The sequence below is a fragment of the Oncorhynchus mykiss genome, chromosome 14 (assembly GCF_013265735.2).
Source record: "Oncorhynchus mykiss isolate Arlee chromosome 14, USDA_OmykA_1.1, whole genome shotgun sequence".
In the NCBI taxonomy this organism is placed as follows: domain Eukaryota; kingdom Metazoa; phylum Chordata; class Actinopteri; order Salmoniformes; family Salmonidae; genus Oncorhynchus; species Oncorhynchus mykiss.
Window position 1 is genome coordinate 6,250,154 of NC_048578.1, and position 27,205 is coordinate 6,277,358.

The following is a 27,205-nucleotide window of genomic DNA, read 5'->3' on the forward strand; positions in this document are numbered from 1 at the left end:
TTCTCATCGCTTTCTCCCTCTGTTCTGTTACCACAGCTGTCCCAGGCAGCAGGAGAGAAAACATGGCGCCGCCTCTGCCTGTGTGTGTTTGAAGGCCGTGTGGCGGAACGAATGGGAAATGTTACATTGGGTTTACAGTGACCGTTTGTGGCTGAATTTACTTTGGCAGCTGGTGAAATGTTGTGCATGTCATGCCAGAGACAGGTTTCACATTTTACACAGCCAACACACCGCTCTGCTGCAGTGTGTGTTTGTGTGATTTGATGCCCATAACTCCCCCTTCTAACACACACACACACACACACACACATCCACGCTCCATTAAACTGTCAAACGGGTGTGTATACGCTGCTGCACACTGGCATTTAATCCATAACTGTCCCGTTTCCCCAGAACGGACAGTGAAAAGCACAGCAACCTCCACACACACACACACACACACACACACACACACACACACGCACACACACACACACAGACAGTGAGCTGGGGGGGGGGTAGAAATGAAGGAAGGCAGGGTAACAGACAGAGCCCAGATAGACCTGTCATCTCCCTGACATCCCGCATGTCTCATCTAATGCTGGCTGGGGATGGCAGGGCTGGCTGGGCGGGGGACTGGGCGGGTGGAGTGTTATGGAACAACAGCTGTAACTGGGGCTGGGAAGGTAGGAGAGCTGGCTGAAGCTGTGGGGGAGTGGCAGGGCTAGGTATGTTTGTATTCCATGAAGTAGTGAGAAAAAACATATCAGTCACCGTCATGAGGGCACAGTGTTCTGTCTTTTGTTTGATTAAGCAAACCGTGACTGTCTATATGGATTGTTATTCTGCATCCAGGCAGGCCTATCTGCTGTTGTTGATTAAACTGTGAAAGCAAGCTGATGATGATGATGATGATTCTGAATGCAACCCGAAAAATGCTATCTGTTTCATCTGGCTGAGACAAAATATGGGCAGCACAGCACAACATAATGTCTCCCTCTCTTTTGTCAGCTATTCTTCCTTACCGCGGTATTCTAACGGGAACCCCTCTTCGTTGCCGGAATCACAGGCAAATCTGTACGGGCTGCTCGGCTTTCTCTTTTCTGGACATGAAAGAGGGAGAGAGGGAAGAGAGAGGGGGGATGGAGGGAGAGAGAATGGGATAGAGAAAGAAATAGGGAAGAGTCATGTTCCATTGAGAGTGATAATGTTCTGGTACCTGACACGTAGCCAGGCAGGCTCTGAAATCCAGCTCATCATCATTTCATGAGGAGGTATTGTAGTGCTGCTTATCACTGTCTGATCAGCAGTCAGAGCCGGTGTTATCCCCCTCGGCCCACAGATTGATTGGGCCAGATTTGAGGAGGTCGGGAGGGCAATGGTGGCTGTTTGTCCTGCTGATCTGAGCTTGTGTTTCAAAAGCCTTGTTTTGGGTTTGGCACACCCTTTATGTGGTTTGTACTGTGTTTCTGGCAGGTTGGCATGTGTATTTTTTGTTTTATTTCATTGTATATATTATATATGGGTTATATACAGTGGCGGACAAATACACTGCTCAAAAAAATAAAGGGAACACTAAAATAACACATCCTAGATCTGAATGAATGAAATATTCTTATTAAATACTTTTTTCTTTACATAGTTGAATGTGCTGACAACAAAATCACACAAAAATGATCAATGGAAATCAAATTTATCAGCCCATGGAGGTCTGGATTTGGAGTCACACTCAAAATTAAAGTGGAAAACCACACTACAGACTGATCCAACTTTGATGTAATGTCCTTAAAACAAGTCAAAATGAGGCTCAGTAGTGTGTGTGGCCTCCACGTGCCTGTATGACCTCCCTACAACGCCTGGGCATGCTCCTGATGAGGCCAACTCCTGGACACTCTGTTGTGCAACGTGGCGTTGGTGGATGGAGTGAGACATGATGTCCCAGATGTGCTCAATTGGATTCAGGTCTGGGGAACGTGTGGGCCAGTCCATAGCATCAATGCCTTCCTCTTGCAGGAACTGCTGACACACTCCAGCTACATGAGGTCTAGCATTGTCTTGCATTAGGAGGAACCCAGGGCCAACCGCACCAGCATATGGTCTCACAAGGGGTCTGAGGATCTCATCTCGGTACCTAATGGCAGTCAGGCTACCTCTGGCCCCCCAAAGAAATGCCACCCCACACCATGACTGACCCACCGCCAAACCGGTCATGCTGGAGGATGTTGCAGGCAGCAGAATGTTCTCCACGGCGTCTCCAGACTGTCACGTCTGCCACATGTGCTAAGTGTGAACCCACTTTTATCTGTGAAGAGCACAGGGCGCCAGTGGTGAATTTGCCCATCTTGGTGTTCTCTGGCAAATGCCAAACGTCCTGCACGGTGTTGGGCTGTAAGCCTGTGGTCGGGCCCTCATACCACCCTCATGGAGTCTGTTTCTGACCGTTTGAGCAGACACATGCACATTTGTGGCCTGCTGGAGGTCATTTTGCAGGGCTCTGGCAGTGCTCCTCCTGCTCCTCCTTGCACAAAGGCGGAGGTAGCGGTCCTGCTGCTGGGTTGTTGCCCTCCTACGGCCTCCTCCGCATCTCCTGATGTACTGGCATGTCTCCTGGTAGCGCCTCCATGCTCTGGACACTACGCTGACAGACACAGCAAACCTTCTTGCCACAGCTCGCATTGATGTGCCATCCTGGATGAGCTGCACTACCTGAGCCACTTGTGTGGGTTGTAGACTCCGTCTCATGCTACCACTAGAGTGAAAGCACCGCCAGCATTCAAAAGTGACCAAAACATCAGCCAGGAAGCATAGGAACTGAGAAGTGGTCTGTGGTCCCCACCTGCAGAACCACTCCTTTATTGGGGGTGTCTTGCTAATTGCCTATAATTTCCACCTGTTGTCTATTCCATTTGCACAACAGCATGTGAAATTTATTGTCAATCAGTGTTGCTTCCTAAGTGGACAGTTTGATTTCACAGAAGTGTGATTGACTTGGAGTTACATTGTGTTGTTTAAGTGTTCCCTTAATGTTTTTGAGCAGTGTATATTGGCACCCTTGCACTTTTCTTAAATAATTCCCTATTTCTTAGAAAATAAGCTGCAATTGAAGAACATTTTTGGTCTCCCACATTTGAGGGAAAAAAATGGTTCTGCAATGTTGGCAATCCAATAACTGCGTGTGGAGACTAACTTTTTTCAATTGCAACTTATTTTTTAAGAAATAGGGAATTATTTCTTACATTATATTGTGTCTGTGCACGGTAGTGTTGAGTTGGTTTGTACTGTGTTGCATGTTGCCTATTATGCCACGTCTCCTATAAGAGTTCACCTTGTATTGTTTCTGCACAGTAGTGTTTTGCTACCGTGAATCTGTATGATCTGTAGTTCATAGGAGAGATTTATCGCTTGGTCTTGTTCAGCAAATCCATAACATATGTTTAGCAAAAGAATAGCTACATATCCCACGTTTGTCTTCCGAGTCAGATGCAAGAGGTCACAGATAAAAGATGAAATCCTAGCAGTTTTATGTAGATATTTATTTTTCTAATGCACGACTTCTTAGAGATATCAAGCTATTTGGCTGGCTTCTCTGACTGTCAGTGTGATAAGATAAGAGAAGTCCCCGCAGCATATTACAGCTGTGTGTGCACTAAACTCGTACTTCTCTTTGGCCTATCAACAGTCTGACTTTCACCTCTGAAAGACCTCTTCTGTATTGGAAACACAAGGAGAGCACATTAACAATGCTCTCTCTTTCTCTCTCTCTCCCAATGGAGATGCTTTGTGCTGCTGCTGGCCCGGTGTCCTTCAGTGTTATGTCCTTCAGTGTTGTGTCCTGAGGTGGCAGTGGATAAACAATCTGAACAAACACTCCTCCCACTCACATTGATCCCAAGGTCTCTGTCCATCCCTCTCTTCCTCTCTCTCTCTCTACAGTATGTCTCTGTCTCTGGTTGCTTTCTCTCTGTCATTGACTCTTTTTGTTCTGTTCTGTTTTACAATTGACTTATGTTACTCTACACCTCTAGTGTGTTCTGTTTCTACATTTCTCTCTCTGTGTCTCTTTCTCCTGGCTCTTCTCTCTCTCTGTCTCTCCTGGCTCTTCTCTCTCTCTCTCTCTCTCTCTCTCTCTCTCTCTCTCGCTCTCTCCCCCTCCCTCCCATCATCACCACATTGATTCCACCTGCCCTGATATTATATGAAAGCCACCCCTCACCCCTTCTCCCCCTCCAACCCTGTCAATTTTTTTTATAAATGACCACCATTGCTCCAACCATTGTGACTTTGTCTCAGGGACTACAATCTAATTTCTCTCCTTAGAAAATCTAAGTAAACCACCACTCATCTGTGCGTGTGTGTTTGTATCTTATTCACTGCCCCAGGCCCTCTTGATTTCCACACATAAACCCGTCGGCCATCTTATTCCAGCGCTGCAGGACATCCATATGCATGACATAAAGTGGGGGAATGGAGCGATTTAATCCATATACAATATACACCATAGGATGCAGCCTCCTGTGGCCCCTAGCTAATAGCCACCGCTGTCACTCAACTTACAGAGAAAATGTCTGGAAATATTGGAAATCATTCCAAGTGCAGTAAATTATACTTTCTCCTTGATTGCTTAATCATAACTCAATATCCAACCTACTGGAATGAATTTGAAATTAGTTTGAGCCGACATTGAGTTAGAAGGGTGAGATTGGCTAGGAAGAAGCTCAGAACACATTTGGTCCCTTCATCAGATGTTGTGATCTTTAAGTGGTTTCACTACCCTCCATGGATTCTCGTCTTGTCTGGCAAATATACAGTGGGGTCCATAATTATTGGCACCCTTGATAAAGAGGACAAAAAAGAGTGTACTGGTGTGCTTGGCCAAAGAGCTCTATTTTCATGTCATCTAACCATAGCACCGCCTGGAGTTTGATAAACAGCATTGGCACTTGGATGGAAACCGGTGCTATGTTCAGATAACATGAAAATGGAGCTCGTTGGCCACGCACAACAGTGGTGGGTTTGGCATTGAAAAACAGAAGCATATGCAGAAAAGTATCTCATACCTACTGTAAAATACGGTGGTGGATCTATGATGTTATGGGGCTATTTTGTTTCCACTGGTCCTGGGGCCCTCAATTAAGGTCAACGGCATCATGAACTTGACTAAGTACCAGGACATTTGAGCCAAAAACATGGTTGCCGCTGCCAGGAGGCTGATACTTGGCTGCAAGTGGATCTTCCAGCAAGACAATAACCCCAAGCACACATCAAAATCCACAAAGAAATGCTTAATTGACCGCAACATTTTGCAATGGTCATCAGTCTCTGGACTTGATCCCATTTGAAAACCTGTGGTTGGAGTTGAAAGGGCAGTCCATAAGTGCAGACGAAGGATATCAAGGATCTGGAAAGATTATGTATAATTTGACCATTTTCTTTTAAAAATACAAAATAATAATACTTGTTAAGCAAAATGTCTTTCTCTGAACAATTGTATTATTATAAAATAATATAGTTTCCCAATTTTTCTGCATGCAATGTAGCTCAGTATTTGTATTGTTTATTTTATAAAGTATTTTATTGCTCATCTTTATCAAGGCTGTCAATCATTATGGACCACACTGTTTTTACACTACTGTTACTGCTACTGTTATCTCTTTGTCCTGTACCAGCCAATTTAAAGATGGGACCTGGTGCGTCTCTGCTTGGCACTCAGCATTAAGAATATAGATTGGGGGTAAGGCCCTGTGATAGACTTGTTATTTGAGTGAAAGGCATTCATTTCCCTCCGTTTTTCGGGGGGATAGTGTGTGTGTGTGTGTGTGTGTGTGTGTGTGTGTGTGTGTGTGTGTGTGTGTGTGTGTGTGTGTGTGTGTGTGTGTGTGAGAGAGATGTGTCTCTTGTGTGTTCATTTATCTCTATAATGGGGTAAGGGGTGTGTTGAGTTGATATTGTATGTTCCTCTCTCTCCAGTGTGCAGTGGGGGGAATACTATGGACAGATACCTCTACTTAACTGCTACACTATCCGCTAATGAACGTGTGTGTGTGTGTTTGCATGTTTGTGTGTTTGCGAGTGCACAGGCATGTGCACTGGCGTGTGTGTGACCGGATGTGTGCATCTGTTGGTACCAGTGGAGGCTCCTCCTCAGAAGAAGGAGAGGACCATCCTCCTCAGTGGATTTCTTAAACTTAAAAATGGTAAAACATTGAAAAATTAGACTAAACATATTCAAGTCACCAAATGATTGATCAAAACCCACTGTTTTGCAATGAAGGTCTACAGTAGCCTCAATAGCACTCTGTTGGGTAGCACCATAGTGTAGCCGGAGGACAGCATGCTTCTGTCCTCTTGGTACATTGACTTGAATAAAAAACCTAGGAGGCTCTTGGTTCTCACCCCCTTCCATAGCCTTACACAGTAATTATGACAACTTCGGGAGGACGTCCTCCAACCTATCAGAGTTCTTGCAGCATGAACAGACATGTTGTCCACCCAATCAAAGGATCAGAGAATGAATTTAGTACTGAAAGCTTACGCAACAGCTAGCTAGCACTGCAGTGCAGTGCATAAAATGTGGTGAGTAGTTGACTGAAAGAGAAAGACAATAGTCGGAACAGCTTTAATAAGTACATTTCTTCAAAAATGAAGGAGAAGCAAGAGCGAGAGAGATTTCGTCATTTTTTTTCTTCAGTTTCACTTACTTAGCTAGCAAATGCAGCTGGCTAGTTTAGTTACTCAAACAGAGGGATGCTATGTTAGCTAGCGGTCTATGGCTATCCAACACAACACTGGAACTCTTCCAAGTCAAGGTAAGCTTTTGGTTATATTAAATTATTGCCACTGGGGCCCGCCGGTCTAACTGCTACCTGACTATACACTGTAACGTTACTGGTTGTAGTGGGTTTACTAGCGCATTAGTTCTATTAGCCATGTTGACTAGGATGTTACTTTAGCTAATATGGGGACAATGATGTAAGCTGTGTGTAGCGGTTATGACATGGTTTAGCTTGGAAAGTTATTTTTCGCCTGGCCACATACAGCTGATGTGTTGTTCATTGAAGTCCACAAACGAAGTGAAAAGGTGAGAGGAGGAGAGCGCACAGAGGTTAGAATGAATACAATGTGGCTGCTATGATCAAGGGTGCATTCAATCTGCGGATTCTGTGGGGAATAAATTCTTAAAGGAAAGCAAACGAAACAGGGATGAAAATACCTGAATTTGTCCAATAGAAACGTTCATTTGCAACTGTTGGACTAATGATTACACCTAGATTACACCATTACAGCTAGATGCAGGCAAGAGTGTGCAAGGTGTTATTGAATGTGTCACTGTCGGTCCATGTGTCACTGTGTTTCATCTCAAATTTTTCTCTCGACCTGTGTGCAACTACGTTGTAAACTTTCATTCATAGGCTAGGTTGTAGGGAACCTATCGTTACATTGAACTGGATTAATGGAATATGAATGACAGTCATCCAACATGCTGTAAAAGAAATAAGGCCATGCTCATGAAAAAAATAAATAAATCCTCCCTCATCATAAACTGCACTGACCACCACTGATTGGTACCGTGTGTGTCTGTGTCTCCCTGCCTCTACCATAGTATTCCCATGGCGTCGCTATTTCAAATACCATCCCGGCTGCTTTCCCCAGAGTGTGGTAATCCATTTCACACGTTTTCCAATCCCCTCAGATCCTCCGTATCTCCAGTGAGGCGCGGCTATATCAGAGATCCCAGATTCTCAGTTTGGAGAAGCTGCTTTTAGAGGCCATCTGAGTGGAGAAGACCCATACATATTTCATCTTCTCTCCCCATGTTTTTATTCATCTCAGCCCTAATCGGCTCTCCACATTCTGAATGTATAATCATGCTATTATACTGTGCCTGCTGCAGTTAGCTTCAAGCTGGGGATCTCTGGGCTAGATAACATCAGATACAATCACATCAGATGAGCTAATGTGGTTACATTATCATGGCTAGAAACTAGCTCTGTCCACCACTGAATATGCAGGTAGGCTACAGAAATAGCCACAATCGTTCTCATTTCTGTCCCAAAACGTCCCTTTTTACTGTCTTCTTCTCAGAATTACTCTTAAGAATGTTGTGGGCTCAGGGCTCCAGGAGTTAACGTCCAGATCAGCCCATGCACTCTGTCCGATTACGCTGAATAACAACACAATTAGGGAACGGCCGATATAGAACTTGTTTTAGGGTCGATGGCAATTTTTGGAGGGCAAAGCCAATATTTGATGGCAATATTGAATGTCATTTAATTTTAAAATGTTGTTGACAAAATTTCCCAGAGACAGCAATGTGTTCATTAATGAATACATTTTAACATCAAATAATACATGTGACTTTGGTAAAAAAAAAAAAAAAATCTTACTAGCTAGTGTGTGCTAGCTAGCTGGCATGTGCTAGCTAGCTAATGTGCGTGTAGTGACACAATGCTTGTAGTGACGTAATGCTAGTGGGCGAGGCATGTGTGCTAGCTAGCTAATGTGCGTGTAGTGACACAATGCTTGTAGTGACATAAGCTAATCGCCGTCCTACTGTTGCAAGTACCCTAAATGGCAGTGGGCGCGATGTGTTATGGGCACTGGGTGTAGTTACTGCAGTCTGCAGATCGATATTATTGGATTGGTCACTCTTAAGACACTTGTCCTCTCTCACATGCAACAGTTTGTCAATAATTAAATAAGACCAGTCATTTTACCTAGTGAATGTTTTTGGATACAATCAACTTATTTTTTTTTATGGTTCGCATATTATAGCAAATAAAGTTTTAAGGTAGTGAACCGATGTTAGCTGTACGCTATCTAGCAACGTTAGCTTTCGGTGACTGAATGAAAGTTATTTTCCAAGCTACCTGGCTAGTTAACTAGTTAGCTAGCTACCGGTATCTTGTTTAGTAAAGTGCTGTAGCCTGTTATGCACTTTTGTTTTGTTGATCAGTAAATTAATTAATACTTTCAATTAGGGATGTAACAATTTCCCGAAAGGCGTCGGCCCCCGATTGTAATGTTTTTAAGATAAAAGTGCATCGGTCCACGGACCCCAAACCGATCAAAATGTAGCATGCATCCGTCAGAAAATGATTAAAACGTGACAGATCGCCAGTTCACTCATGTTTTGCTCATATTACATTATTATTATTATTTTTTTACCTTTATTTAACTAGGCAAGTAAGTTAAGAACAAACGGTCAAGGAACAGTGGGTTAACTGCCTGTTCAAGGGCAGAACGACAGATTAGTACCTTGTCAGCTCGGGGATTTGAACTTGCATCCTTCCGGTTACTAGTCCAACACTCTAACCACCAGGCTATACCTTCTGAATATACTTATCATCTTTTGTGACAACTGATGGATCCTCTCCTTCAGTGACGAACTGCATGACAGTCATTGATCTACAAGTCAATTTGCATGCCGAATAACCCAAGGCAATATCAGCAGCCTAGTCAGACTGTACACTGTGCCCAGATTCACACCTGTTCCTGATCTTGCACATCTGCGTGGAACCTTAAGCAAAGTTTCAAACTGTCAAAACGATTAGATTTTGAGATGGGGGTGAAATCCAGACTTGTGCTACACAGTACCAGTCAAAAGTTTGGACACAATTCAAAGGTTTTTCTTTATTTTTACTATTTTCCACATAGTAGAATAATAGAGAAGACATCAAAACTATGAAATAACACACATGGAATCATGTAGTAACCAAAAAAGTGTTAAACAAATCAAAATATGTTTTATATTTGAGATTCTTCAAATATAAATTATTTCAACCAGCCTCATGATTTTTTTATTTATTTAATTTTTATTTAACTAGGGATGTCAGTTAAGAACAAATTCTTATTTACAATGACGGCCTACAGTGGGTAAACTGCATTGTTCAGGGGCAGTTACGGAGCAGATTTTTACCTTGTCAGCTCTGGGATTTGATCCAGCAACCTTTTGATTACTGGCCCAGTGCTCTAACCACTAGGCCCCATGATGTAGTCACCTGGAATGCATTTCAATTAACAGTTGTGCCTTGTTAATTTGTGGAATTTCTTTCCTTCTTAATGAGTTTGAACCAATCAGTTGTGTTGTGACAAGGTAAGGGTGGTACACAGAAGATACCTCTATTTGGTAAAAGACCAAGTCCATATTATGGCAAGAACAGCTCAAATAAGCAAAGAGAAATGACAGTCCATCATTACTTTAAGACATGAAGGTCAATCAATCCGAAAAATGTCAAGAACTTTGAAAGTTTCTTCAAGTGCAGTCGCAAAAACCATCAAGCGCTATGATGTAACTGGCTCTCATGAAGACCGCCACGGGAAAGGAAAACCCAGAGTTACCTCTTCTGCAGAGGATAAGTTCATTACGGCTTTCAGCCTCAGAAATTGCAGCCCAAATAAATGCTTCACAGAGTTCAAGTAACAGACACATCTTAACATCAACTGTCCAGAGACTGCGTGAATCAGGCCTTCATGGTCGAAACCACTACTAAAGGACACCAATGAGAAGGGCCAATAAACACAAGCAATGGACATTAGACCGGTGGAAATCTGTCCTTAGGTCTGATGAGTCCAAATTTGAGATTTTTGGTTCCAACCGTCGTGTCTTTGTGAGACTCAGAGTAGGTGAGTGGATGATCTCCGTATGTGTGGTTCTCATTGTCGGTAAGTTATTTATAATTCAAGGCACACTTGACCAACATGGCAACCACAGTATTCTGCAGCGATACACCATCCCATCTGGTTTGCGCTTAGTGGGACTATCATTTGTTTTTCAACAGGACAATGACCCAACACACCTCCAGGCTGTATAAGGGCTATTTGACCAAAAAGGAGAGTGATGAAATCCTGCATCAAATGACTTGTCCGCCACAATCACCTGACCTCAACCCAATTGAGATGGTTTGGGATATGTTGGACTTCAGAGTGAAGGAAAAGCAGCCAACAAGTGCTCAGCATATGTGGGAACTCCTTCAAGATTTTTGGAAAAGCATTCCAGGTGAAGCTGGTTGAGAGAATACCAAGAGTGTGCAAAGCTGTCATCAAGGCAAAGGGTGGTTACTTTGAAAAATCTAAAATATGTTTTGATTTGTTTAACACTTTTTTTGGTTACTACATGATTCCATATGTGTAATTTCAAAGTTTTGATGCCTACTATTATTTTAGAATGTGGAAAATAGTCAAAATAAAGAAAAACCCTTGAATGACTAGATGTGTCCAAACTTTTGACTGGCACTGTATTTTCATTGGCTAAGTCATGGCTTATTTGTAAGCCTGTAAATAAAGATACATTACTAACTCAAATACTTAATCTGCAAAAATTACTATTTAATTAGTTGGTGATGGTGATTTCAGAACAAACAAACATACAAGCTACATTGACCCCCCTAATCTGATAGTGGTAGTTGGGTGGTAGATGCTGAGTATCCCTTATGGCTCACCTCAGGTGCCTACATAGTACATACACCATAGCCATACATAATTTACACACACACAGTTGAAGTCGGAAGTTTACATACACCTTAGCCAAATGCATTTAAACTCAGTTTTTCACAATTCCTGACATTTAATCGTAGTAAAAATTCCCTGTTTTAGGTCAGTTAGGATCACCACTTTATTTTAAGAATGTGAAATGTCTGAATAGTAGTAGAGAGAATGATTTATTTCGGCTTTTATTTATTTTCACATTCCCAGTGGGTCAGAAGTTTATATACACTCAATTAGTATTTGGTAGCATTGCCTTTAAATTGTTTCACTTGGGTCAAACTTTTCAGGTAGCCTTCCACAGGCTTCCCACAATAAGTTGGGTGAATTTTGGCCAATTCCTCCTGACAGAGCTGGTGTAACTGAATCAGGTTTGTAGGCCTCCTTGCTCACATGCGCTTTTTCAGTTCTGCCCACAGATTTTCTATAGGATTGAGGTCAGGGCTTTGTGATGGCCACTCCAATACTTTGACTTTGATGTCCTTAAGCGATTTTGCCACAACTTTGGAAGTATGCTTTGGGTCATTGTCCATTTGGAAGACCCATTTGCGACCAAGCTTTAACTTCCTGACGGATGTCTTGAGATGTTGCTTCAATATATCCACATACTTTTCTTTCCTCGTGATGCCATCTATTTTGTGAAGAGCGCTAGTCCCTCCTGCAGCAAAGCACCCCCACAACATGATGCTGTCACCCCCTTGCTTCACAGTTGGGATGGTGTTCTTCGGCTTGCAAGCCTACCTCTTTCCTCCAAACATAACAATGGTCATTATGGCCAAACAGTTCTATTTTTGTTCATCAGACCAGTGTACTTTTTGGAGAAATGTCCTATCTTTGTCCCCATGTGCAGTTGCAAACCATAGTCTGGCTTCTTTATGGCGGTTTTGGAACAGTGGCTTCTTCCTTGCTGAGTGGCCTTTCAGGTTATGTCGATATGGGACTTGTTTTACTGTGGACATAGATACTTTTGAACCTGTTTCTTCCAGCATCTTCACAAGGTTCCTTTGCTGTTGTTCTGGGATTGATTTGCACTTTTCGCATCAAAGTACGTTCATCTCTAGGAGACAGAACACGTCTCCTTCCTGAGCAGTATGACGGCTGCGTGGTCCCATGGTGTTTATACTTACGTACCATTGTTTGTATAGATGAACGTGGTACCTTCAGGCCCTTGGAAATTGCTCCCAAGGATGACCTAGACTTGTGGAGATTACAATTTTTTTCCTGAGGTCTTGGCTGATTTCTTTTGATTTTCCCGTGATGTCAAGCAAAGAGGCACTGAGTTTGAAGGTAGGCCTTGAAAACATCCACAGGTACACCTCCAATTGACTCAAATTATGTCAATTAGCCAATCAGAAGCTTCTAAAGCCATGACTGTAACGACCGTTAGTGGAAGAAGGTGAGGACCAAGGTGCAGCGTGGTAAGTGTTCATCATTTTAATGGTAAAACTGAACACTATCAAACAAGGAACAAAAGAACAACTGAAACAGCTCCGTCAGGTGCAAAACACACTAAACAGAAAATAACTACCCACAAAACTCAGGTGAGAAAAGGCTACCTAAGTATGGTTCTCAATCAGAGACAACGATAGGCAGCTGACTCTGATTGAGAACCACACCCGGCCAAACAACAAAGAAAAACAAAACATAGAAAATGAACATAGAATGCCCACCCTAGTCACACCCTGGCCTAACAAAAATAGACAATACTATGGCCAGGGAGTGACAATGACATTATTTTCTGGAATTTTCCAAGCTGTTTAAAGGCACAGTCAACTTAGTGTATGTAAACTTCTGACCCACTGGAATTGTGATACAGTGAATTATAAGTGAAATAATCTGTCTGTAAAGAATTGTTGGAAAAATTACGTCATGCACAAAGTAGATGTCCTAACCGACTTGCCAAAACTATAGTTTGTTTAACAAGAAATGTGTATTATATCGGGGCCCATGTATCTAGATGCGTATTAAATAGTCTTGTAAGGGAAGATGAACATCCCTTCTTTCAGTATATGTACGTGCTGTGTGTCTTTATTCAAGTGTACTTGAAACTATGCACGATAAGTGGGTAGCTAACAAGATGAAGTCCAGACAGAAGTTCCTCGCCGGCTTGCAAAGGTTTTAACATAAGTGCTCTTGCGCTACATAGGGGACATCGGCTGCACTGGTACTCAAGGGCCGATAGACTAGGAACGGCTAATGTCGGCCAAAAAAATTGGCCCTATCAATTATTGGCTGTTCACTAAAAGCAATCATTTCAATCTTCATTTGGCCAGAGTCATAATTGAAGGCCCGCGAACCATTTGAGGAATTTCTCTATAAATATAATCCTTGGTGAAATCAACTCAGTCTTGGGTTCATAAATTGAGGTGCTGAAAGTTTTTCATAATTCTGCAGCTGTTCAATTCGTATGAGGTGTAGAAAGAGGAGAAAAAGTCAGTCACTTTCCTCGAGAATTAGAACCACGGTACCAAACTAGATTTTGTTTAGATTCCAGCTTCGTCACCTCCGTCCTTCACTAATCTCGGTTAATTCAGAACTAAAGTCTAGCGTAATTGGTCAGATGCTCGATTAAGTTATGGGTCCATACGTGTTAAGAGGAGAGATAAAACAAGGATCGGAACCGGAATGAAGAGCTTCACCCTTTTCTGTTCGCAAGTTACGGGCAAGTCTATGGGCCAAATGTCCCCTTCCGAAATTCTAAAGATGCTAACACCTGCGGAATCATGGTTTTTCCAAATAACCAGTGATGGAAAACCCGACGCACCGGAACAAATGCTGCTGATCTCACGCATCCCGTGTTGTATCATGACAGATCTACATGACCATTTATGTTTACGTTGTCAGTCCACAAAAGATTTGTCCTTAACAGGCATGAAATTAATTGATTTGAAGGGAAGTCAGTGTAAATGTTTGCACTGTAGCCAAAAGGGATGCCGCCCACTTTGTGCATTCAGATGGGCAAAAAAAAGAGAGAAGAGCCGGAGAGAGAGAGAGGAACTTTCACCGTGCTTATTCTTCACGCTTTTTCACATCCTAAACTTTTAATCGCGACAGCCACAATGGATGCATGAAATGGATTTTGAATTTCAGATCTGATTCGATTCTTTATTGATGGATGCCAAGGGTGGCTTAGTTCCAACGGAGGGAACGGTCACTGCCTTTGAAATACAACCTGTCAAAAAACTATTGTTTCCGGCTTGCATTTCCATGTGTGCATGTTGTTTGTAGCTTTAAATGCAGCACAGCAAAAGGGAATTTTCCATTTCTTTTGAAGTCCTTAATCTCCAACAGGATAGAAAGGACAGGATGAATGCAAATGCTGAGATTTAGTTCAGCTGTTAAAAGTACCACTACTTTCTTTATGATGGGCAAATCCAAAGCTGCACACTTTCAAAAGCCATTATTATCATACGAAGTGTAGCCTTCCTATATGTGCATACTACATACAGACTTTGTGAAAAGCTTTGCATGGACTTTAATGATGCAGGTTGTAGTGTGCTCTACCCATAACTGCAGAGTCCCTGGTTCAAGTCCTGGTCCGGCTGTTCCCCCTTCACTCGCTACAAGTAGACTGGTAGTACAAGGAGCCAATAGTGAACCACTGCCAGTCATTAACACATGTGCTGCTGTCCTAATGTCATCAATGTCCAGATTAGGGTTGCAACGCTGCCGATAATTTACCAAAGTTACTAGAATCTTCAGTAATTTAGGTAATTAAGAGAAAATGTACGGCCATCGATCGTAACTTTGGTCATTTATTACTTGAATAACTTATACTTGAATAACTTAAAGTTGCACTATGCAGAAATTGCACCACCATTTCCTGGTTGCTACAACTAATAGTTTGCCTAATTTCAGTTTATGTGACAAAATGAGATAGTATAGTGTAGGAAATCATTGTACCATCCAAACCTTTGTGAAATATATTTTCCATAACCAAAAATATTGTAGTTTCAGCTGTTTGAAGCCGAAAGTAAAAGATACAAAAACAAAACTTGGTTGCCTGTTTTACATGTTATTTTGGCATTAATGAGTGTCACATATCAGTTTGCAAGCAATGTAAAAAAATCTATATATAAAAAAATAACCATTGAGTTGATAAAGCCGCATACAAATCTGGTCTCTTTTTTGCTTTCTTGAGTAAGGCGGCTCCAAAATGCAGGTGCTTCAGCCCAGCTTAGTTCTTTCTGTGATGGTGGGGCAGCCAGCGGAAAATACGGAACGTAGGGGTTGGTAATGTTCTCTAGTTGCGCAGTGATTTGCTCAGTGTTCTGTCACTCACTGGGACACTATGTCACCGCCAAATCTAAGGGTAGAGCTCGAAAATTCAAGCCCCTTTGGGTGCTGCCATAGAGTTACATTAGAAATGCTGATCCAAAAAAGCTCAAGGTCGTTGGCTACAGATAAAATGACATCAAATCACGTTATATCTACAGTAGCTTTCTTTGATTGGACAATGAGAGAACAATGTAAGAATGGTCCATGTTCTGAATTGTGTTGCTGTACATTTCAAAAGGGCTGAACAAATAGTTATATTGACTACATCCGTCCTAGCTCGCTCATGACTGTCATAATCGAAATTACGGATTGCCTCTTATCCGCTTGTTGTCCCCTTATGCCATAGTTTGTACATCTCAATTGTCAATAGAAACCACATTTGTTTAAGCAAGTCAGCCATATCAGCTATGTTGTTTTTAAAGGCAGTAAATGAGTCTGAATGAACTTTTTCGCAGCAAGACAAGGCTCCACTGATAGCCAGGTGTAGCAGTGGTAAGGTGTTGGGACTGCTGTTAGGACAGCTTTATGTAGGTCCTAACAGTTTGTAGTTCTGGGCAGATGATATGCAGTCATTGTTTGTGTGCGTCTTTAAGTTTTGTTCATATGTAGAAGTTTGTATGGAGTGAATTATTATTATTTATTGAGAACAGAGGGAATGCTGATTCCACAGAAGGAGAACACTGCCAGAACTCTGGCGTTACCATGGAGAGTGTGCGGTTGCCAAGGCACTTGGAGACGGAACAGGGAGGGTCATAATTTATTCCTGTCAGAGGCACCGCGGGTGGTGAGGGGTGTCAGGAGGGGGAGGTCGGGGGCATTAAGGTCCTGAGGGGCAGAGAGGAGAGGGACAATTTTATTTGTCAAAAAGTGGCACCTCTGGCTAGTTCACCTCACGCTGATACTGTACTGCACTGGCCTCAGGGGGGAGAGAGAGAGAGACAACCTTAGTGTTGTTTAGCCAAGGAGTTGCTTTGCTAGAGCTGATGTCCAGAGGAGGCCCCCGCCTCCCTCTCCTTTGTTAGGTCTAACTGACCACCTACCCAGAGGCTAAAGACTACTCACTCTCACAGAAATTTAGGAAAGCATGTATACACAGCTTTGTTTTCGTGAATTTTCAGGACTTTTTGGGGAGATACAGTGGCTTGCGAAAGTTGGCATTTTTCCTATTTTGTTGCCTTACAACCTGGAATTAAAATTGATTTTTGCAGGGTTTGTATCATTTGATTTACAGAACATACCGACCACTTTGAAGATGCAAAATATTTTCTATTGTGAAACAAACAAGAAATAAGACAAAAAAACAGAACTTGAGCCTGCATGACTATTCATCCCCCCCAAAGTCAATACTTTGTAGAGACACCTTTTGCAGCAATTACAGCTGCAAGTCTCTAGGGGTATGTCTCTATAAGCTTGGCACATCTAGCCACAGGGATTTTTCATTTTTCAGGGTAAAACTCCTCCAGCTCCTTCAAGTTGGATGGGTTCCGCTCGTGTACAGCAAACTTTAAGTCATACCACAGATATTCAATTGGATTGAGGTCTGGGCTTTGACTAGGCCATTCTAAGACATTTAAATGTTTCTCCTTAAACCACTCGAGTGTTGCTTTAGCAGTATGGTTAGGGTCATTGTCCTGCTGGAAGGTGAACCTCCGTCCCAGTCTCACATCTCTGGAAGACTGAAAAGGGTTTCCCTCAAGAACTTCCCTGTATTTACCACCATCCTTCATTTCTGACCAGATTCCCAGTCCCTGCAGATTGAAAAAACATCCTCACAGCATGATGCTGCCACCGCCATGCTTCACTGTGGGGATGTTGTTCTCTGGCTGAGGAGAGGTGTTGGGTTTGCACCAGACATAGCGTTTTCCTTGATGGCCAAAAATCTCAATTTTAGTCTCATCTGACCAGAGTACCTTCTTCCATATGTTTGGGGAGTCTCCCACATGCCTTTTGGCGAACACCAAATGTGTTTGCTTCTTTTTTTTCTTTAAGCAATGGCTTTTTTTCTGACCACTCTTCCGTAAAGCACAGCTCTGTGGAATGTACGGCTTAAAGTGGTCCTATGGACAGATACTCCAATCTCCGCTGTTGAGCTTTGTAGCTCCTTCAGGGTTATCTTTGGTCTCTTTGTTGCCTCTCTTGGTTAATGCTCTCCTTGCCTGGTCCGTGAGATTTGGTGGGCAGCCCTCTCTTGGCAGGAGTTTTGTTGTGGTGCCATATTCTTTCCATTTTTAATAATGGATTGAATGGTGCTCAGTGGGATGTTCAAAGTTTCTGATATTTTTTTCCAACCCTGATCTGTACTTCTGTACAACTTTGTCCCTGACCTGTTTGGAGAGCTCCTTGATCTTCATGGTGCCGCTTGCTTGGTGGTACCCCTTGCTTAGTGGTGTTGCAGACTCTGGGGCCTTTCAGAACAGGTGTATATATACTGAGATCATGTGACAGATCATGTGACACTTAGATTGCACACAGGTAGACTTTATTTAACTAATTATGTGACTTCTGAAGGTAATTGGTTGCACCAGATCTTATTTAGGGGCTTCATAGCAAAGGGGCTGAATACATATGCACTTTTCCATATTTTTTGTTTTTGAATTTTTGGAAACAAATTCATTTTTAATTTCACTTCAACAATTTGGACTATTTTGTGTATATCCATTACAGGAAATCCAAATAAAAATTCATTTAAATTACAGGTTGTTATGCAACAAAATAAGAAAAACACCAAGGGGGATGAATACATTTGCAAGAAACTAAAATGTATTCCCATTCCAAATCCTATTTATCTCAACTCAAACCTTTTTAATACATTTTAGGACATGGGGAAAAAGTATTGACTTTTTTCAAAAGTGTTTTCCTAAATTGTCAGGACATTCTGGTGACTTGTCAGGACATTGTGGTCCTGACAATGTAGGAAAATACGTGTACACACACACACTCCTCAGCGCTGCTGTCATCTGGTATTGTTTATATTCATGCACCCACTTTATTCTGCTCTTACAATTAATCCCACGCTAATAATGGGGTAAATATGTTAATTGCTGTTTTGAACACTTGGTAAATTCCTGATTTGATTGCTGCATCGGACAATTTTGTTGCTAATTTCTCTCGCTCTGTCCTTCTCCCTATTTTCTCTCTCTTTTTATTGCCTTTCTTTCCCTCTTCCCGCTTTTTTCTCTCTCTCCCTCTTCCTTTCTCTCTCTCCCTCTACCTTTCCCTCTCTCCCTCTCTCTTTCTCTCTCTCCCTTTCTCTCTCTCCCTCTCCCTTTCCCTCTCTCCCTTTCTCTCTCTCTCCCTCTCCCTTTCTCTCTCTCCCTTTCCCTCTCTCCCTCTCCCTTTCTCTCTCTCCCTCTCCCTTTCTCTCTCTCCCTCTCCCTTTCTCTCTCTCCCTCTACCTTTCCCTCTCTCCCTCTCCCTTTCTCTCTCTCCCTCTCCCTCTCTCCCGCTCCCTCTCCCTTTCCCTCTCTCCCTCTCCCTTTCCCTCTCTCCCTCTCCCTTTCCCCATCTGTCTGTGTCTGTTGCCTCGTTTAGTAACTCTTTCATCCACACAGGCAATTACAGCCCTCATATTCACTGTGAGCTCTTCCCGTCAGAGAGCTTGGAAAGGTTAGCTATTAAATTCACATTAGTCTCAGTCTGTCTACCTCTCTACCTCTGCTCTCTATGCATGAGTAAGGGACTGATTCCTTCTTTACTGTGTTCTGTTCAGCAGCAGACTGGGATGGATGGAGCAAGAGCCTCTCTCCACCGCTCTCTACCTTGCTGATACGTCATCCCCACGTTCCATCAGGTCACTCAGGACATAAAATATTCATGCGTCTTCTCTCTTCTTTCTTTTTGCCACTATTTTCCATTTATTTCATTATTTGTCGGGGGAAGGGTTGAGGGATGCTTAGAGTCTCCTTTGAAGGCCGAGAGATTGAGTAAGAGATAGAGAGGGTTAGATCTGAACATCCATTAGCCTGCATTTTCCACTCAGTGTAAATGCATCTCTAGTGTACCTAGCTATCTATCTATTCCCGCTACATTACAGTCTAATGCTCTCTTCTCTGCTCTCCTCTCTCCCCCCTGACCTTGCTACAAGGCCTAGGCTCATACCCAAGGTCTCCAGCTCTCCTTGCACACCCTATCTCCATCTCTCTCTTGCTCACTCCCCCCCCCCCTCTCTCTCTCTCCCCCACCCTTTCTCTCTCTCCCACACCCTCCCTCGCTCTCCGTCACCCCTCTCTCCCCCTCTCTCTGATCTTGTGTAATTGTAGTCCTTTGTGGCCTAGGCTGAAGGTCAACATTGGGGGCCAGTCATAACTGGTGAGAGTTGGTCAAGACCTACCATACAGTGCCTTGCGAAAGTATTCGGCCCCCTTGAACTTTGCGACCTTTTGCCACATTTCAGGCTTCAAACATAAATATATAAAACTGTATTTTTTTGTGAAGAATCAACAACAAGTGGGACACAATCATGAAGTGGAACAACATTTATTGGATATTTCAAACTTTTTTAACAAATCAAAAACTGAAAAATTGGGCGTGCAAAATTATTCAGCCCCCTTAAGTTAATACTTTGCTGCGATTACAGCTGTAAGTCGCTTGGGGTATGTCTCTATCAGTTTTGCACATCGAGAGACTGACATTTTTTCCCATTCCTCCTTGCAAAACAGCTCGAGCTCAGTGAGGTTGGATGGAGAGCATTTGTGAACAGCAGTTTTCAGTTCTTTCCACACATTCTCGATTGGATTCAGGTCTGGACTTTGACTTGGCCATTCTAACACCTGGATATGTTTATTTTTGAACCATTCCATTGTAGATTTTGCTTTATGTTTTGGATCATTGTCTTGTTAGAAGACAAATCTCCGTCCCAGTCTCAGGTCTTTTGCAGACTCCATCAGGTTTTCTTCCAGAATGGTCCTGTATTTGGCTCCATCCATCTTCCCATCAATTTTAACCATCTTCCCTGTCCCTGCTGAAGAAAAGCAGGCCCAAACCATGATGCTGCCACCACCATGTTTGACAGTGGGGATGGTGTGTTCAGCTGTGTTGCTTTTACGCCAAACATAACGTTTTGCATTGTTGCCAAAAAGTTCAATTTTGGTTTCATCTGACCAGAGCACCTTCTTCCACATGTTTGGTGTGTCTCCCAGGTGGCTTGTGGCAAACTTTAAACTACACTTTTTATGGATATCTTTAAGAAATGGCTTTCTTCTTGCCACTCTTCCATAAAGGCCAGATTTTTGCAATATACGACTGATTGTTGTCCTATGGACAGAGTCTCCCACCTCAGCTGTAGATCTCTGCAGTTCATCCAGAGTGATCATGGGCCTCTTGGCTGCATCTCTGATCAGTCTTCTCCTTGTATGAGCTGAAAGTTTAGAGGGACGGCCAGGTCTTGGTAGATTTGCAGTGGTCTGATACTCCTTCCATTTCAATATTATCGCTTGCACAGTGCTCCTTGGGATGTTTAAAGCTTGGGAAATATTTTTGTATCCAAATCCGGCTTTAAACTTCTTCACAACAGTATCTCGGACCTGCCTGGTGTGTTCCTTGTTCTTCATGATGCTCTCTGCGCTTTTAACGGACCTCTGAGACTATCACAGTGCAGGTGCATTTATACGGAGACTTGATTACACACAGGTGGATTGTATTTATCATCATTAGTCATTTAGGTCAACATTGGATCATTCAGAGATCCTCACTGAACTTCTGGAGAGAGTTTGCTGCACTGAAAGTAAAGGGGCTGAATAATATTGCACGCCCAATTTTTCAGTTTTTGATTTGTTAAAAAAGTTTGAAATATTCAATAAATGTCGTTCCACTTCATGATTGTGTCCCACTTGTTGTTGATTCTTCACAAAAAAAATACATTTTTATATCTTTATGTTTGAAGCCTGAAATGTGGCAAAAGGTCGCAAAGTTCAAGGGGGCCGAATACTTTCGCAAGGCACTGTAGATAGATGGCCTTCTTCCCTCTTCTTCCCTCCTCTCCTCTGCTTATCCTGCTGTTAACCGGTGCCCGCCAACCCCTGTCACCACCAATGCCAGTCTCACGGTAGCGTTTTGACCCCTCAGACCTTTGGCCTCAGATAACATTCTGTCATTAGTGTGATTATCAAGACAAAATGACTTTTAAAAGTCCCTTTTCAAAAGAAAATAAGAGGACTTGACTACTCAAATCCACCACGGTGCTCGAGTAATATCTGGAACCTTCTCTCAAAGCAGGGTAACCACCCACCTGAGAAAACGTTACTACTAGTGATAAAGTTTCTGTCTCTCTCTCTCTCTCTCTCTCTCTCTCTCTCTCTCTCTCTCCGCAAGTCGTCCTCTGCTCTCTTGCGCGACCTCTGCACTGTGCCGTAGCGGCTAATCTTATTTAGATAGGCCGTGGCACGGACCTGGCTCCTCACAGAAGGAATGGGAATCTTCAGCATACCAGGGCTGTGTGTTTTGGTCTGCTCTGGAGAGATACTTTCTCTGCACACCCACGTCCTTTTCACAGCCTCTCTTTACGTTGAAAAACTCTGGTCCTCAGAAGGGAATTCTGGAAGCGGCTCATAGAAAGTGTGATATATTTTTCTCTGTCGCAGCAGCACGGCTCAGGAGGGCGATTTGGGGCATCTTTCCAGATTGTGACTGACGCAGGAAGACCGGCGGGACTTCGCTATACCAAAATGTACAGTTCTCACACAGTTGATTGTTTTGTATGGTGAGATCTTTGGCCTCTCTCCATGGTATTCCACAAGGAATGCTATATGGAATGATATTGAACTCTCCTTCATGGAATACCTTGAGGAATTCTATATGGAACCAGGGAATGATATCAGGTTTTTCCCTCATCAAGCTACTCTAGTCAGAAATCAATAACTCATTAAATGCAGTCCGTGTCAGGGAACTACTGTTTTGTAAAGTGTCGGACTTTGGTGGGCCCACACAGAGCACTCTGCTCTCTCTCTGTACGGTAATAAACCTTTGATAATGCCCTCCCTTTAAGAAGACATTTTTGATTGCGTTAGGTAATCCATTTTTGATTAGATCCAAGGTAATGAATCCTTATGGGTAGAATGGTGGTCATTAATGAATGGTTGAGATTGAGAGGGCGGTCTGTCTTGCTCTCGTGTGGGGTGTGTGTGGTTGGATAGCGGAAGAGAGAAGGGAGAAGAAAAAAAACGCAATACTTAATAATACAGTTGTCTCATTTCTCAAGTAGTTCTCCTTGATAGAGATGAGAATGGAGAGATGAGAATGGTTCTGTGTGTTTTATGGGGAATAGGAGGCTAGTGGCCATGGCTTCATTTTACATGCAGTAACAGAGCCCTGCCTGGACAGACTGCCTCAACTGCTCGCCTCTAGGCTTTGTTCTCTGTCTGTGTCTGTGTCTGTGAGGGCCAAGGGTAGAGCTCTGATGGCATGTGTGTAGGTGAAGGCAAGAACTACTTTTTAAAATGACCTTTCAGAGGAGCTGGCACCTGCACTGTAGCCTACACCTCTCCCACACAAGTAAACAAACCAAAGAAATATGGCAGTGAGTTACGTAGAGGCAATATTCTCTCTGTGGATTTTTGATGTTCTATTTCTTTCTTGCGTTTCTTTTCAGGTCATCACCGGATATCGTCCAGGAGGATGCTGCTATTGGGATGACCTTTGTGACCTCACCTTTGCCCTCCCCTGGAAAGATCCACCACCAATCAAGAACCCTGAACAACGGCCTACATGGATGTGGTTGGCTGGTTCCAGTGATGGACAGGTGACCAGCCAGCCCTCTAGCCGCCCTCTTCTACTTTGACTCTCCTCCCCCTCCCTCCCAGACGTGCAGCGTGCACCCCCGGTCGGAGACCCCCCACATCTCTGCCATGGTGACATAATCAGCAGCACAACATGTGGGAGATCCAACATCATGAGACCGTCTCATTTCTATCTCCAGTAGCTGCTGCTGAAGCTGCTGCTTCTCTAGCCTGTCGATTACCGACTAGACCACTTGAAATAACAAGACGGACTTTGGACTAATTTACTTTTACTCTCAACCAAGTAGCCCTCGAGAGACTGTTTTCTGGGTGTTACGGTTGGACGGTCAGTGAGGTCAGTCGGTCGGGCGTTGTGCGTGACGATGCTGGGATGCGTGTCCCGCCTGCGTCGGCTGGTCCGTCTCGTCCACCACCTCCCCCTCCAGACCTCCCTGCTCCTCCTCTTCCTCTTCTGCACCGTCAGCGTCTTCGTCTCCGCATACTTCCTGTACGGCGTCAAACGGGAGCTCGAGCCCTCAGGAGGGGGCGTGGCTGGCAGCGAGGGGGCGTCGGCCATCTACAATGACCTGCGGGCGAGCCCGTCTCGGCTGCTCCCGGTGCGGGCGGTGTCGGGGGCGCTTGCTGGGGGCGAGGGGGGCAGAGGAGGGGTGAGGACAAACCCCCTGGTGCTGGTGTTTGTAGAGAGCCAGTACTCTCAGCTGGGCCAGGAGATAGTCGCCATCCTGGAGTCTGGACGTTTCCACTACCGGACAGAGATCTCTCCAGGTAAAGGGGACATGCCCACATTAACAGATAAGGAGCGTGGGCGCTTCACGCTAGTCATCTATGAGAACATTCTGAAATATGTAAACCTGGATGCCTGGAACCGAGAGCTGCTGGACAAGTACTGTGTGGAGTATGGAGTGGGCATCATCGGCTTCTTTAAGGTTAGAAACACCCTACTGGCTGTCTTTCACTCTATCTCCACCTCTCCAGCTGTCCATCTCTCTTTATCTTTCTGTCGTCCCTAAGGAAATAGATCTCACTGTGCTGGAGAGAATGTGAAAGAGCTGAGGTGAGGAGTAGTACATCTACAGTACCAGTCAAAAGTTTGGACACATCTACTCATTCAAGGGTTTTTCTGTATTTTTACTATTTTCTACATTGTAGAAAAATAGTGAAGACATCAAACTATCAAACCATCAAACTATGAAATAACACATATGGAATCGTGTAGTAACCAAAAGTGTTAAACAAATCAAAATATATTTTATATTTCAAAGTAGCCACCCTTTGCCTTGATGATAGCTTTTCACACTCTTGGCTTTCTCTCAACCAGCTTCATGGGGTAGTCACATGGAATGCTATCGGGGAGAGAATCAGAGTTCATCTCAATGAAATCTCATCTGAAGAGATAGTCAGCTCCATCATCAATGTTGAACAGGAATGTGTGTTAAATATCTCAGCAAGCATTGAGCAAAAGTTGCTGTAATATTTTTTGGTGTGAGCACATCTTTAGTGTGTGTGGGTGAGTGTTAACGTAATTGGATTTTTTTGTGTGTTTTTAATTAAACCTTTATTTAACTAGACAATATAATAACATTGCGTTTTCTCAGACTCCCACATGAGGAAGGGTGAGTGAGAGCTAAAAAGATTCTATGCCACATGATTGGAAGTTTTGCCTATTAAGTGCAATACAACAGATTTCTATCTGCAACGTTCTGAATAGAATTGACTGGAATGGACCTGAAGTTGTAACGCTGTCCCCTCTTGATGTTGTCATTGATTTCCCTCCTGTAGGCCAATGAGAACAGCCTGCTGAGTGCCCAGCTCAAAGGATTCCCCCTCTTCCTCCATTCCAACCTGGGCCTGAAGGACTGCACGGTCAATCCCAAGTCCCCCCTGCTCTTCATCACACGCTCCGGCCAGCCCCTCCCCGGCCCCCTGCCCGGGGACGACTGGACCGTCTTCCAGTCCAACCACTCCACCTACGAGCCCGTGCTCCTGACCAAGACCCAGTCCGCCGAGAGTGTCCCCTCGCTCGGTACGACAGCCACGCTGCTCCCCTCCGTTGTGCAGGACCTGGGTCTCCACGACGGCATCCAGAGGGTTCTGTTTGGGAACAACCTCAACTTCTGGCTGCACAAGCTGGTGTTTGTGGACGCGGTGGGCTTCCTGTCGGGGAAGAGGCTGTCTCTCTCCCTGGAGCGACATCTACTGGTCGATATAGATGACATATTTGTGGGGAAGGAGGGGACCCGGATGAAGGTGAAGGATGTCAAGGTGATACATACTTGGAAAATAGAAAATGTCAATTTCCAATGTTTTGGTCTCTGAGACCTTGTAATTGTGTTGCATAACATGTTTGTAATGAAGCATTATTAGCTAGGCAGGTGGGCTGGTACAGGACATGAAAGGCATCGTGCCATTCCTAGTATTATATTAAACTTCTCAGTATGCTGACTCAGATGACATATAATTAGGTTAAAATAAACAGATAATAGCATGATCGATGGAATTGTGTTGTTAGATTTCAGTGCAGCCTTTGATGTTATTTAACCAATAGATAAATAGTGTTCTTCAATGGAAGCTTTTCTAACATCAGATACAGGGCATTGTCCCTCAGGGCAGTTGCCTTCAGTCGTTACTCTTCTCGGTTTTTACAAATGATTTGCCACAGGTCTTACACAGAGCTGGAATGACTATGTATGCTGTTGATTCCACACTCCACATGTCGGCACCCAAAGCCAGTGAGCTCATTGGAATTCTAAATAAGGAGTTACTGTAACGGTTTTCTATATGAGAAGGAGAGTCGGACCAAAATGCAGCGTGTCTATTGCAATCCATGTTTAATGAAGGAACACACTAAACACAAAATACTTCCAAAACAATAAACTTAACGAAAACCGAAACAGCCTATACTTGTGTAACCTAACAAAGAACAATGACATCAGGACACTAAGGACAATCACCCACGACAAACTCAAAGAATATGGCTGCCTAAATATGGTTCCCAATCAGAGACAACGATAAACACCTGCCTCTGATTGAGAACCACTTCAGACAGCCATAGACTTAGCTAGAACACCCCACTAGCTACAATCCCCATAAATACACACCACATACAAAAACCCATGCCACACCCTGGCCTGACCAAATAAATAAAGATAAACACAAAATACTTTGACCAGGGTGTGACAGAACCCCCCCCCTAAGGTGCGGACTCCCGAACGCACCTCAAAACAATAGGGAGGGTCCGGGTGGGCGTCTGTCCATGGTGGCGGCTCCGGCGCGGGACGTGGACCCCACTCAATCAATGTCTTAGTCCCTTCTCCTCGCGTCCCTGGATAGTCCACCCTCGCCGCCGACCATGGCCTAGTAGTCCTCACCCAGAACCCCACTGGACTGAGGAGCAGATCGGGACTGAGGGGCAGCTCGGGACTGAGGCAGCTCGGGACTGAGGGGAAGCTCAGGAGTGAGAGGAAGCTCAGGAGTGAGAGGAAGCTCAGGCAGGTTGATGAATCTACCTGGCTGGCTGGTGGTTTCGGCAGATCCTGGCTGACTGGCAGATCTGGAAGAGTCTGGTCGACTGGCAGATCTGGAAGAGTCTGGTCGACTGGCAGATCTGGAAGAGTCTGGTCGACTGGCAGATCTGGAAGAGTCTGGTCGACTGGCAGATCTGGAAGAGTCTGGTCGACTGGCAGATCTGGAAGAGTCTGGTCGACTGGCAGATCTGGAAGAGTCTGGTCGACTGG

At 43.8% G+C, this 27,205-nt stretch overlaps 1 protein-coding gene across 2 annotated transcripts in view; it reads left to right on the plus strand.

Moving 5' to 3' along the window:
* Window positions 1-27,205, plus strand: part of LOC110488619 (bifunctional heparan sulfate N-deacetylase/N-sulfotransferase 1) — a 93,003-nt gene that overhangs the window by 52,130 nt on the left and 13,668 nt on the right. Inside the window, exons 2-3 of one of the 2 annotated variants that reach the window (XM_021560900.2) lie at window positions 23,324-24,397; window positions 25,251-25,733. In XM_021560900.2, the coding sequence (XP_021416575.2) occupies window positions 23,834-24,397; window positions 25,251-25,733 (1,047 nt within the window). In that variant the 5' untranslated portion in view covers window positions 23,324-23,833. The remainder of the gene's footprint in view (window positions 1-23,323; window positions 24,398-25,250; window positions 25,734-27,205) is intronic. The other variant, XM_021560901.2, reaches the window with a different exon arrangement.